The 13,030-nt window shown below is 42.9% G+C and overlaps 1 protein-coding gene across 4 annotated transcripts in view; it reads left to right on the forward strand.

The window, feature by feature from the left end:
* PRKAG2 (protein kinase AMP-activated non-catalytic subunit gamma 2) overlaps window positions 1-13,030 on the forward strand; it is a 217,208-nt gene that overhangs the window by 51,998 nt on the left and 152,180 nt on the right. Inside the window, exon 1 of one of the 4 annotated variants that reach the window (XM_083824661.1) lies at window positions 1,093-1,225. The exons of 2 other annotated variants lie outside the window; for them this stretch is intronic. In XM_083824661.1, the coding sequence (XP_083680787.1) occupies window positions 1,145-1,225 (81 nt within the window). In that variant the 5' untranslated portion in view covers window positions 1,093-1,144. Of the gene's footprint in view, window positions 1-1,092; window positions 1,226-7,644; window positions 7,663-13,030 lie in introns of those variants that run through there. One more of the 4 variants, XM_083824662.1, reaches the window with a different exon arrangement.

Below are 13,030 nucleotides of genomic sequence, written 5' to 3' on the forward strand. Positions count from 1 at the left end.
AGGTGTCAGTTCATTGCAGGAGGATTTTGATGTCTTTTGTTCAAATCCTGGAAGCTGCGGATGGGATCTCTCTGCTTTTTGCCTTGACGTTCGTGTTGCTCTACCAGGGGTGACCTCATCTGTGGCAGACCTCAGGAGCATCTTGGCCAAGGACGCGGCCCCACGGTCTGGAGGTGATTTCTTTGCCAGTAAAGGACACTTTATGGGGTTTCTTGATGGATTAAGCAAAGCTGAGAATGATTATTAAGAGGGATTTTTCAAAAAATTGTAGCTGAAGAAGAAATCTCAAATCCCCACCATCCCTCAGCTCCTACTTGGAGGGTTTGCATTGCTGTGCTAGCACAGCATGCTTTCGTCCACGTGACATGCTATCCTATTCAACTATTCTATTTTCTATTCTATTTTCAACTATTCTATTTTCAACTATTTCTACTGTTATCTTTATTTTTAACGGTAATGTTGTACTTTGCACTCAGACAACACGTTTTCCCAATGAGGTCTTTATAGCAAAATGCAAAGTCACGTAAGCCTTCCTCGTGTTGCAAATAGGAAAACTTGAGTACGGAGAGAAATAAGGTGATTTTTGTACCGATACAAAGTGGGCTTGTGGTTGAGGGGGGATCAAGGGGCTGAGAGCAGGGGCTGGGAGCAGGGCTGTTCAGCACAGCAGCCACTCCTTTCATACCGCGCCCGCTGCTCTGCGCTGCCTTCCCCGAGGTACCAGGGGCTGATGCAGATGCAGCCTCAGATATGTGAAACTTCTGCTGCCGAAAATAGGATCCTTTTTCTTCTCATATTAAAAAACGTCTGCGGTTATTTGAACTCTCAAACTTCCCTGGCGGACCCACAGCATTTAGCTAATGCACCCAGAGCAGCCCTTCATCACCTGCCTGCGTGGTCGGCGTGCCGCTAGCCCCCGCCAGCGTTGATGTGGCAGGTTCCTGTAATCGAATCGTGCGATGGCTTAAAGCATTTTTGGCACAGAGCCGGCAGCGGCAAAGGAAACTGTCGCCTGCGTTATCCTGAGTTACCTACGGCTCCTGCCAGCCTCTCGTAGCGCTGCGATGGGAAGGAGGAACACACCCAGCCCTGGTCCCCATCTGTTGCAGCATCGGCTTCAGTAGCAGAGCCTGAAATGTTTTAAATGCGCCTGCCTTTAGGGAAAAGCTTTGCATGCAGTTCTTCAATGGACGTTTCCAGCCAGACTGCAGGATTTTTCAGAGCTGTAAGTCAGAGCGTGGCTTGGCTGTCTGTTTTGTTTTTGTTTTTTTTTTTTTCAGGTTTGATTTTATTATTATTATTATTATTCATTTATTCTACCAGACTTGTAAAGGGAATTGGTTTCACATTCATTTAAGGGGAGAAGCCTGAGTGCACTGCAGGACTCTGCTGAGAGGCAGGCATTCTTCAGGCTGTGTAAGAAATGCATGGTTCTTGGGTGTTTTGTTTTTCATCTTGTTTTGTCTCTTTTGTATGCATGGCTGGCACAGGGCTGTTGTCCTGTTTTTACAGCATTTAATTACAATAGATATTCCAAGGCTGAACAAAATGTTCTTTTATCTAGTTAAAGAATGTAGCTGTTTTTTTTTTTTTTTTCCCTTGCATAACTTTTTCTTAGTGTTTTGGAAAGAGAGATTATCTTTTTGGGGTGTTTATTTAATTTCAGCCTAAAACCATCTGGTCTCCGCATCCTGCAATGCCTGTTTGCTCATACTGATCATCTCAGAGCAGCCTGAACTGCTGTGCAACTAATTGCTGTGGCTAGTCATTGCAAACCCCAAATCACAGCGCTTTGGTAAGCTGGTTGATTGGAACTCCTATTCTGCTGTTTGCCTTTCTTTTAATGCAGTATAATGCAATATTTGACTGTATGTCAGGGTAAAGACGAGTATTGCAGGCTTCGTGTGCTCCTTTTGCATTTTTCCCTTCCTGCTGCCAGACTTAATGCTGAGCTCACACAGTTTGCTTTGCAATTAATGGGCCCATGAGATAATGAACGTCTGATAACGATGAGGCTGACTCTGTCTTGGCATCAGAGCCAGTGCCCCGTTAGTGGGGTGATGGGAGGGGTTTGGTGAATGGCAACTGGAATTTATTCCCGTGTACGATGCAGTGGGCTTTGCCAGCTCCTCTCTGTTCTGCTGTGTTTTAGCTGCTGTTCTGGGCTGTTTCAGGCACATGGAGTCTGGGAAAGATTAGGGTGTCTGCTGCGAGGAGATTTCACTCTCAGCTACATTCCCATATGGGGGGAAGAGTCGGGAATCTCAGAGGGGCTGGACAGCAGAGGCTGCTCTGACTACAAGCAGCCCTGGGGGATGAGAGAAATCCGAAGTTGCCAAAATTGGGAGTTTGGGGTTCAGGGACATCAGCGGGAAGAGAGAATGACTGGCAGGAGGATGAAACGGATCCTGCTGCCATGGGGGCAACCCCCTGCATTTCAAAACACTGACTCGATGGAAAGGGAGGCAGCAGGAAGCCCAGCAAGAGAGCTCTCTGTTGCACTTTGTTTTTGCCCAGGGTTTGCTGAGAATAGAATACAAAATATATTTATTTTAAAAAATGCCTCAATTCGAAATGCACACTGAAAACAAACAAGAACACATGAATTTGTACTAGGATGTCTTACAGTCATCAAGAAGAAATTAGGAGAATAAAAAGCAATATTGCTGTAAGCCTTTAAAGGTAAATCGCAGAGCAGGTGGAAATCACCTGTAACCACAATCTGCTTCAGGCAGTAAACAGACCCGGGTTTTCCACCAGGAAGAGAAGATCCCTGTGCCATTTCAGCATGTTTCACCACCCAAGTAGGTCCAGTGACAAGCTGATTCAGAGCCAAGAAATATTAAATCATCCACGTTTAAGAGAACTGGCAGTTAAAAACCTGAGAGCTTGTTATCATGTATATATACACCCAATATATGGAGTTAGATGATCTTTAAGGGCCTTTCCAACCCAAGCCATTCCATGATTCTGTTCTATGATTCAATACATGTTTACCATGTGGGTTTTCCTACATGAGAGCATGCGTTATATATGAGTAAAAGAAAAAAAGACGCCCTGTGAGATGAGCTCTAGCACCCTGGAGGACACAGTCAGCAGTGACAGTCTGCTTCTGTTTCTCACCGTAGGTACAAACGCTTTTGGTTTTAGAACTAGTATGTTTTGATGAACTTATCCTTTTCCTCTGATGGAAGAGATGCTTTTTTATAACGTATTTAGCTGCTTATAATGCCTGTTTGTGGGCAGCCCAATTTGCATCCTAATGCAAATTCGCATCCTAATGCAAAAGGTAAAGGAGCTCAAAGTAAATGTCAATAAAACTTAAAGGCATACTAATTAATAACTGTACAGCTATTTAATACACATAGCTTGAAATTATCATTTTTAATGAGAAAAATAGCCAATATATTTTGAGGGTTGTATTACTTGCATGAACTTAGCTTTTGGTAGTATTCTGCTCTGTATAAAAATAGAAAGCCAAGCAAGAATAAAAATTGTTGTTTTGAATCAAGGTTTCCTGTTTGTTGTTTTAATTCACCTCGAGGAAAAAAAAATGGCTTTTTTTTTTTTTATCTTTGCTTAGTTTTGTTTCCTGTTCGGGTGCTTGATTCTTCTGTGAAGAGGTTTTTGGTGAAGCCCCTTGGCACGGTGGGTGTCCGTGATGGGGTGAGCCACAAGCGGAGTCCCTCCTGGTGCTTCTGGCGGAGCCTGGCTTGGTGATTCCAAAGGGAGGTTTGATATTTGGTGAAAACCGGGTTGGGACTGTCTGCCACATGTCTTGGAGCAGCAGCCACTTCTCAAATGGCATCTCTCGTGCCAGGCTCGTACTCTGTCCATCTGTCACTGTGTCCAGAGCACCCTGCCGACTTGGAAGGGTGTCCCACGCTCTCCGGACAGGATCAAATGCTTTTTGAACCATTTTCATGTACAGACTGCCAGCCAAACCAAATGCACGTTTGCCTGTTACAGCTCACCAGTGTCTGCTGGGTTTAAAAAACAATACATAAGGCAGAAACACCTTTTGGCAACATATGCGTGTGCATATACATATATCAAGTTTAAGTTTTAAATAAGACTTACCTGAATATAGGTGTGTTTACTTGTCTTTTCTTCACAGTGTGTTCACCCAGGTCCATCGTAATCATGGTGCTCAAATGGGCATGAGGAGTTAGATGGTTGAGATTAGAGGACTTATTAAAGAAGTGCACATGGCTCATTTTTAAGGTGTTTTCCCTGTACTGGATCTAAACGGGGAACAATTTCTGGAAAAAATAGTACATACCAATAAAATCCACAGCCCTTGAAAGAAACCTGCAATTTATTTGGGAGGATATTCACTTTAAAATTTTAGTATTGCATGTACAGTAACTAGAAAAAAAAAAAAACACCTTATTCTGTGTTATTTCTGTCCTTCCCATTCCATATGAAGATTATTTCCAAACTGGACCCACTGCAAAAAATTATTTTCAGTAATGGCTATCTCAAGTGAGAATGAGTAATCCCTTTTTATGTCTTGTTCCATTAGTCTCGTTGTTCACAAGATTTTCCAGATGGGCAAATATTCCCTCCATCTTTCTTCCAGAGATGGTCATTTGTGTCTTCTAACACCTTTTTCCGAACACAGCTGTGGTGTTTTTGAAGCACATCCCTAGAGGCAGCCTTAGCAAGTGGCCAGGGTGTGAGGAGGCCTGGCAGCGTGAGGTGCTTGGATCTCACCCTTGGACGTTTCCCTTAGATCATGCCCATTCTCTAACAAACTGGGTTCTCTCTGTGGTCATACAGCAGGCCTATTTTCCTAAAATTTAAATTCTTTTTGCTTCAGTTGGACACGGTGTCTCCTTCAATTTGACTCCAATGGGTGCTCGCTCCGTCAAAGAGTTAACCGTGTCCTATACAGCAGCCAAAGCTGGGTGAAGAAAATGTACATTTTAATAACACTTAGAAATGCCAGAGCCTGGGACCTCGTTGTGCCACCCACTGTATGGATGCCCATGGCGTGTCTAGCCCGCAGGCGAAGACGTGATTAAAGCTGGGGGTAAATTAACCCTGCTGAGTCCCGACGGCCGTACAACAGCGGGAGCGAGGAGCTCAAAGTGAGCTAAATTACCAGAGTATTTACTCAGCCTCCCGCGGGGATTGTGCAGCCTACGCTAGCCCGTGTGTTGTCATGGCTACACTGCTGTCGGTGCGGTGCCGAGCTGGGTTAAGCCGCGCTCGTGATTGCCGTGTAGACGTGTCCGTAGTACGACGCGGTCCCTATTCGGGATGCTTTGCTTTCTAAATAGAGGGAAATGGGAAAATAAGTGATTTCATTCCCACTTCGTAGGCGGTAAAGAGGGAGAGGTGAAAGTCAAGGTTCGTTCATCCTGCGCCGAACCATCCGAAGTTTAAGCAAGTTGTCCAGCCTTTCCCTGGAGCCCTGTACCAGGGGAACGGGAACAAATACCCCGGTGGAGATGCTGGCTTTTCCCTGAGCTCTATCATGGGAGGCTAGACAAAAAGTGTGGGGTAGATGATTAGTGTTTTCAGTGATAGATGTCCTGTCCTTGATGTTTTCCCAGAGGTAAGCCGGGAAGCTGGCGCAGGCAATGAAAGTCTCATTGCTTAAGTCCATCTGTGAAGCTATTCTGGACTGGATATGCGGTTTGTAAAGCTGCTTGGATTCCCACAGGAATGAAAAATTCCTGGATGAAAAATGTAATTTATTAGTATTACATGGCACCACTAACTAGAAAAAAAATAATAAAGGTACCAAATCTTTGCAGCTCTCAGCATCTCTCAGCTCAAAGCCTAGGGTGAGACTGAAGGACATGCAAGCTGGATTTAAGGCAGGGTACTGTACTGTGACTGTGACAGTGTTTTCTGGATTATCTCTGAGAATTTGATCTTCCTTCTGTCCTTGAGGGTTTTTTACATTGCCAGCTCCAGCAAAATGTGTAAAGAGCTCAGAGGGTGGAGAAACCATTCTTTTGGGAAAAGAAAAACAAATAGTCTATCCTATGAAATTAAGCATCCTGCGTATAATGGTTTCTTTTTACAGGTGGTGCTAAAGCTGTAAGAAAAGCTATAGCAAAGTGACTATAAATTTTTGTAGATACGATTTTTTTTTCTGCAGCTGCAGTCACAAAGGAGTTTACATCAGGAAAGCATGAACTGTGAAATCTTCCCTCATCGTGGGCTCCATGCGTTGTCCCAGTTGAGCTTCTATTCAGGTCTTCAGTACACCAAGCACATAGCCATCCTGTTCTTCCTTTCCTTACCTCATTTTCTCTTTGCTTCTAAACCTTTTTTACTTTCTTTTTTAGCTGAGGGACTACTCGTTCAGAGTAGGTCCCTCACTTACCTGCCTTTCCAGCTCTAAGCACTTACCTGGCTTTCCAGCTATTATTTTTTCTAATTGTTAAGATTATTCATGGTTATTAACTGAAAAGAATGGAAAGAGGAGGCAGTAGGCAGCTGTTTTCCTAAGTGCAGTGAACTGCAAAAAATAGTTGTAGTTCAAGTGCTTATAGCATTCACACCAGGCAGAAAATCTCTGACACCTTTTTTAGTGAGATGCATGCAAGGGGGAACCCTTTAAGTCTTTCTCAGATAATGGCATCAGCTGGAGGTTTTCAGCTCTGACTCTGTTTTGTTCTGCTCTTCCTCGAGGAAATGTTTTTCTAAGAGATTTGGCCTATAGAGAGTGAAGAAAAGCATCAAAATGTCAACTACAGTGACTTCTTAAGCAGATAAAGCGTGGAGATGATTTAGAAAGACTCATGATGATCCCGGCTTTGAATACCTTCAGATTGCCCCCATGCTGTAGTGTCTCAAGTGTTTTCATTACATAATGGCAAAATCATCTTTTGTTTCCTGTGGTTCTGCTCTTCCACTGCGGCTGACGTTATGTTTTATAGAAAATGTGTACTTTTTCTCTGCAAATACCTTGGGATCCTGTGTCTCGTTTATGTAAGTATTGGAAAGCAATTCTTTTGGCACCGAGCTGTGCCATCTGAACATTGGCAGTCTCTTGCCATCTCTCCCCGCGGTGGTATCTCTTCTGGTTGTTTCTTAACTCCCTCATCGTTCATCTGAGCATCTCATTGTTCATCTGATCACATTCACCGGGGCTGAGGTATGTTACCTTCTGCTTTCACCTTGCCTGTCTTAACTTTGGTTGTTTCTCGGAGGAAATGCCTAGCCAGAGAAAGGTTGTCTTAGGTTGAGCACCTAAAAATGGGGCTTAATAAAGACTTTGTAGTCACCAGAGTCTGTGGAGCACTGGGGGACATTCAGTCTTGCTCCCCTGTCAGTAGGCAGCTTCATACTTGTAAATCAAGCTGCGACATCTAAAAAGCAACAGATTTTTTCCATAGGCTGGATACATGCAGGAGCCAGCCACTGCAGACATTGTATGTGGACCGTGGTGTCACAGGGAATATTGAAAATTTTGTTTTCCTCCCTGACTTGCTTGCTCTGCTGTTCTTTTTCTTTCCTTTTTTTTTTTTTTTTTAATGACATTTTGTTATTTACGCTTTCGCTAGGTTGTCCATCTGCTGTTGTAATATGCATGCTGCCAGTCACCGTGCTGTGTGGTTCTTGGTGTGAAGGAGCTGACAAACCAGGCTGTCGTGTGCACGGGGATCTTGCTCAGGCTGTGTCAGAGACCCCCCAGTGATGGTGCGTGATGTTCTGGGTAGGCGAGAGCAGTGCTCTTCATCGCAATGTTTCTGTACCACCCTGAGCTCCGTGGACATTATAAACACCGTGGGGCTCCGGGCAGAACTGATCACATCCCACCCCAGGTCCGAGTGCTCCAGGCTGTGCTCAGCTTGGTTGCAAAGGCTGAATCACCAAGAAGATACCGAGGTGTTTCCTGGCAGGAGAGCACAGACTTGAAAGAAAATTTCAGCTTTTCCATGAGCAGTGTAGGAATGTGTTCTGGTGATTTAATTCTGAGATTGAGAGAAAAACAAAAAGCAGTCCACAATCTCTTGGCAGGTTTTTTGGATGAACCTTGCCTACAGCCTCAGAAGAAGAGGTACGCTTGCTGTGGGCTGCTTGCTGTAGTTTAAAGTCAGGATCAGTCGAGAGGTTTGGAAGGGTGTGCTGGAGGCTGCCAGCGTCTCATGGTCAGGATAACTCAGGATGAGCAGCTTGGACAGCTGTTTGAGGGAAATATCAAGGAATTACTGCTTTCATTGTTATCCCCTTCTCCAAGAAATTCTCAGTTTTAGCAGCTCTTTCAGACCAAGTGGTGGCAACTCAAGCCAGGCAACCCATGAGTGAGAACAGGGGAGAAGTAGCTTCGGTAGCTCTTTAGTTCTTTGCTTGTTTGTTGTTGCAGCTGAGTGCCAAGTTTTCTTTGCTATGGGACATTGAATAACCACCAGATGGATGGTGATCTTCACATACTGAGTTCTGTGTTGGATTTCAGCCAGCCATAGCTCCCTAACTTTTTACATTGTGCCTCTTCGGGACTGAATATTTCCCATTTCTTCCAGGCAGGTCATTTATTTATTTGAATTTAATTTTAAAAAATTAAGGTGACGTACCCTCTGTTAATTCAAGTCTGGTGCTGCGTCCACCTTGACACTGAATTTTGTGCAACTGGTCCTGCACAGTCACCAAGGACCACGGTGCTTCTGGCATCTTCATGCTGTGGGCAAAATAAAGTCTCTATAGCTCATTTCTACCATCTCAAACTGTCCAGACCCACTCAATTGTTCATTTTTAATGTGAACAGCCTGAAAAGTAACAGTACACAAATAAATTGCCATAGCCCTGTGAAGTACAAAGCTGGCTTGCACAAATGTAACCAGCTTTGTACATCTGTTACTGCCCACTCCCATTGAGTCATCCCGAGACTTAGTCACCAGCATCCTATGTCTCACAGTGCGATTTATATATCTGTCTCCAAAACACATGCTGCAGTCTAGATGGCATGGGGGAGGGAGGAAAGCAAAGCAATGAGCAACCTACTCCTAAAGGAATAAAGCCGTGTAGCAAGTCCTACGATACTATGCCTATTATATCAAAACAACAGGATCAAAAGGATAGAAATTCCCATGTAGGTCAGTTTTGAATCATTCCGTCTGCAACAGGAATATTTGAATTGATATAAATCCTAAAAGGCTTCTAGGTAGAAATGTTCTCCAAAAAGTAAAATTTTAATGCAATCAGAGCTGCCGAGCTCTGCACCCTATTCCACAGAGCTCAAAGTTTGGATTCTGCTCACAGGCTATTAGCATATGTAGTATATTTACTATTCAGAATTCCCTATGGGCTTGTAATAGGTAAAAACTAAGGCTGATCTAACAAAAATCTGCTGGTGCACAGGCTGAGCTGAAAGAAGTGGTTCACCACTATGTGAATAAATATCCTGACTTTCTTTGTCCTTGGTAGGACAGTCGACATGCACAGTAATGTTAGCAGAAGAGGAGACCCCGAGAGGCTTGTAATGTTGAGATGCTGAGGAGTGCAATTCTTAGCAATGCTTTATGAGATCAGCACTCTTTGGCACTCTTATCTTAATTTCTCAGTATCTTGTTTTCTTTATTTTATTAAAGGAGCCGTCTCCCCATATTGAGAAGCAGTCTCAGTAAAGTGATACCTCCTGCTTGAGTTATATTGTACAAAGAGACTGTGGTGTCTGGCAGGCATCTCACGTCCTTAAATTCGGTGCAGTCCTAGCACATACATAGAAGTTAGTGAAGCAGAAAAGTGATGTCTCGTAGGTGAGACCATCAGTAGTCAGGACTGCATGATGCTGCTACCACCTCCGCTGGGATCCTGAAGTTGTTTAGAGCAGAGGGACTCAGCCTTACATCAGAGATGGGCCGTGGGGTGTTTGTGGTTTGCTTTTGATTTCTCATTGTGCTACTCCACTAATGATAGGTAATAAATTACATTAATCTCCCTATGCTGAGTCTGTTTTGCCCATGACGATAAATGGTGAGTGATCTCCCTGTCCTTATCTCAAACCTTGAGCCCTTTTCATCGTATTTTCTCTCCCTTTTCCTTTGAGGAGGAAGATGTGTAGACTACTGTTGATCAGGGCCATAAAACAAGTCTTACTCCCACCCAAAACACTTTGGAAATAGGTCTCTGACCTGTCAATCACAGCCCAGCCTTTTATGGCTCACCGGCTTCAGCCATTGCAGGGAAGCTTTTTTAGCCTGGCTGCCAAAGCAGCCTTGAAACAAAACAAAAATAATAATAATAAATCCTTTTTATTCCGACTACATTGTTTACTGGATTCAAGGCTTTAGTGGTTTGTTATTTAAGTCTGCAGCCTCTGCAACAGAATTGCTGGAAACTCTTTTCTGACACCAAGGTCCCCAACTGCAGCCACGTCCAGACCAGCGTGTCTGGGCAGGCTTTTTTTGGCAGGAATTCTCCCTGGTAAGGAAAGAAACTGAAACTGGCTGGAAAAGGTGAAAAATTGCTTGGCGAACCAAATCTTGCTCCTGCTGCCATTTAGCTACATGTTGCCAGCTGATATATTTGCTTTCTCTATCCTAAAATGTGGTTTTCCTTCCTATTCTCCAAAACAGTTCTGAGAAAGGGACTTTTTTGTTGTTGTTGCTTTCCCAAGATATCAAATAACAAAATTTTTATTCTTCCTTCTTCTCACATAGTTCCAAGTATTCTGATATAAGGGCTGTCTAAGGAAAAAGAGAGGAATCAGGAAGGAGTGATGTAGCACTATATCCGTCTGGATATAAATCTGAACCAGCCTCGTGGCTGTAAAGTAAATCTAAACTGTTCAAGAGCTCATTTTTTCTAATGGGGCATGACAGGACCGATGTCTGGCTGTCGGTCTGCACTGAGCAATACGAAGGACCTACTGAGGAACAGGATCATGACAGGAAAGCAAACAAAACTTTACAAAACGGACTTTGAATAGCCTTAATTCCAGGCTAGCACCACTAGGAGCTGCAGCCTCTGGTGGCCTTTCCCATTACAAGGATGACCATAGACTGGTCTCTGCAGAAGTTTTCTCTCCAAGGATGTGATGCAGAAATGATGGACACAAGGAGTGATGCCATTTAGTCTTCAGCCAGGGCTCTGCAGTCTCAAATGAGAAGGAGCTTCCTCTTACCAACACATCACTGTACACCTTTGCAAAAGTATTTTTAAAGTATCTCCAAAACCATGGGATTTTCTAAAGCATTTATACCAAGTGTAATGAAGCAGAGCTGGAGGGGGCTGGTGGATAATAGCACCACCAGCTTTCTGTAGGGGTGAAAAGCTACCTAAGACTAGTTTAAATCCTAGGTTGATGGCAGAGCAAGCCTTCAATGTGTGTCAGTTAGCATAAGATCAGAGCAGTCAGATATGCAGTAAGAGCTAGGGCTGCACCACTGGCCTGTCAAGAGGTACTACAGGTGTTTTGAAACACTTTTGGAGCAGTTCCTATCTTTTTTTTTTTTTTTTACTGTGTCATCAACCCTGTAGCTGCGTATGTTTCTGGATGAAGAGCAACACAAAAAGGAAAGAAGAATCTGTTCTGTATTCTGCAGAGACACAAAGAGCAAATAAATACCCAGTATTTCCTTGCTTAACCAACAGCCTGGAATTGAGAGAGCAGTATTTGCAGCCTGGCTTTTGATATATGCAATTTTTCCTTCTGTAACTGGAGTTTTGTGAAGAAGAGAAAGATGAAAATATTGTTAGGTAGCTGCTTACACACTCTATCATGGGACTACAAGTAAAATTATCCTTTTTAAATGTTCGCTAGCAGACAAAGAAAGGTCTCATGTTGTCCAGGGAGGTTCTGGTACGGCCCCAGTTATTTCCACTTGTAAGTAGAGATGTACTGTTTCTGCATTTGAAAACAGATGAAGGAAACATACCTCCATCGAATCTGAGAATTACAAAATAGAATAAAATCATCAGGTGGTTTTCATACTTTTAGGCTTTAGAATATAGCATGTATCCATTTTTAAGCTTGGAATTGTAACTGGCAACTGAAGTTTAGCTGGTAGAAAAATAATTCTGCCTACCTACCTCTTCCTGTTTTTGAACATTTCTGCTCAAAAGAAAAGTTATGGTTTCATTTCCAGCTGTTCCAGGTTTCCTGGAGAGCTTTTTCAACCCTAATTGCTAGGTATGTGTCCCCTTAAAAACCTACTTTCTTCCTCCAGGCTCCAGCCTTCCCTAACTGCAGGTTTTCTCCTTGTGAATTACAAAAAGTAGGGGTATAGGGATGCTAACATATGGAGCTCAAAAGATATTATTTCCTTGTTTTATTTAATGGAAAATGATTTAGCACACATCAGATACAAGCTTCTTCACTACCAAAGATGGGTCAAAGAAAGTGTCGGTAAATCCTTTGGCTAAATTAAAGTAAACATGAGGGGATATGATTTTGTGTAACTTTCCATTAGGTTCTTAAAATTCTTCACAGAGATTTATTATTTAATTATTGTGGTAACCTATGAAGTAGGAATAATCCATTTATTGATAATGCTTATAAACACTGTTTATGGGTAGGTAATTTTTATATGGAGTACATAAGTCATTTTGGTCTTTATTAATGGTAGGAATAAACAAATTAATACAGAAGTTTTTCTTTAAGGTCCTGTGGTGCCTGGTTTAATAACCCTGTCAAATCTCGATAACAGTGAAAATGCAAACAAACAAATTGACTCTTCTTTTGATTTTGAAATATTTGCTTACATTTTCATTTGCAAATGAATGTGACGTGAAACACACGTCAAAGCGTGGTGATGAGGGTGACATACAGTTGGGTTGGTGCTTTGTAGTTTGGGCCTTGGTAGATGGTTCCCATTGAATTTGCCTAGCTCGGAGCACACTTATTTGTCATGAATACTTTGGTTTGTGGCCTAGGGACTCGGGGCCAGTTTGGCCAAGTGGGGTTGCTTTTTTTTTCCTTTCCAGCTTGGCACGAGTTACTCCCATGTGCTTCAGTTCCAGTAATTCAATATTTTGTTCCTTATTTTTGTTGTTCATTATGTAACCAGAATATTTTTGAACACTTGCAAGGATTATGCCCAAGTTACACACATTTTTGAGCATATTT

Source organism: Anser anser, assembly GCF_964211835.1.
Source record: "Anser anser genome assembly, chromosome: 2".
In the NCBI taxonomy this organism is placed as follows: Eukaryota; Metazoa; Chordata; class Aves; order Anseriformes; family Anatidae; genus Anser; species Anser anser.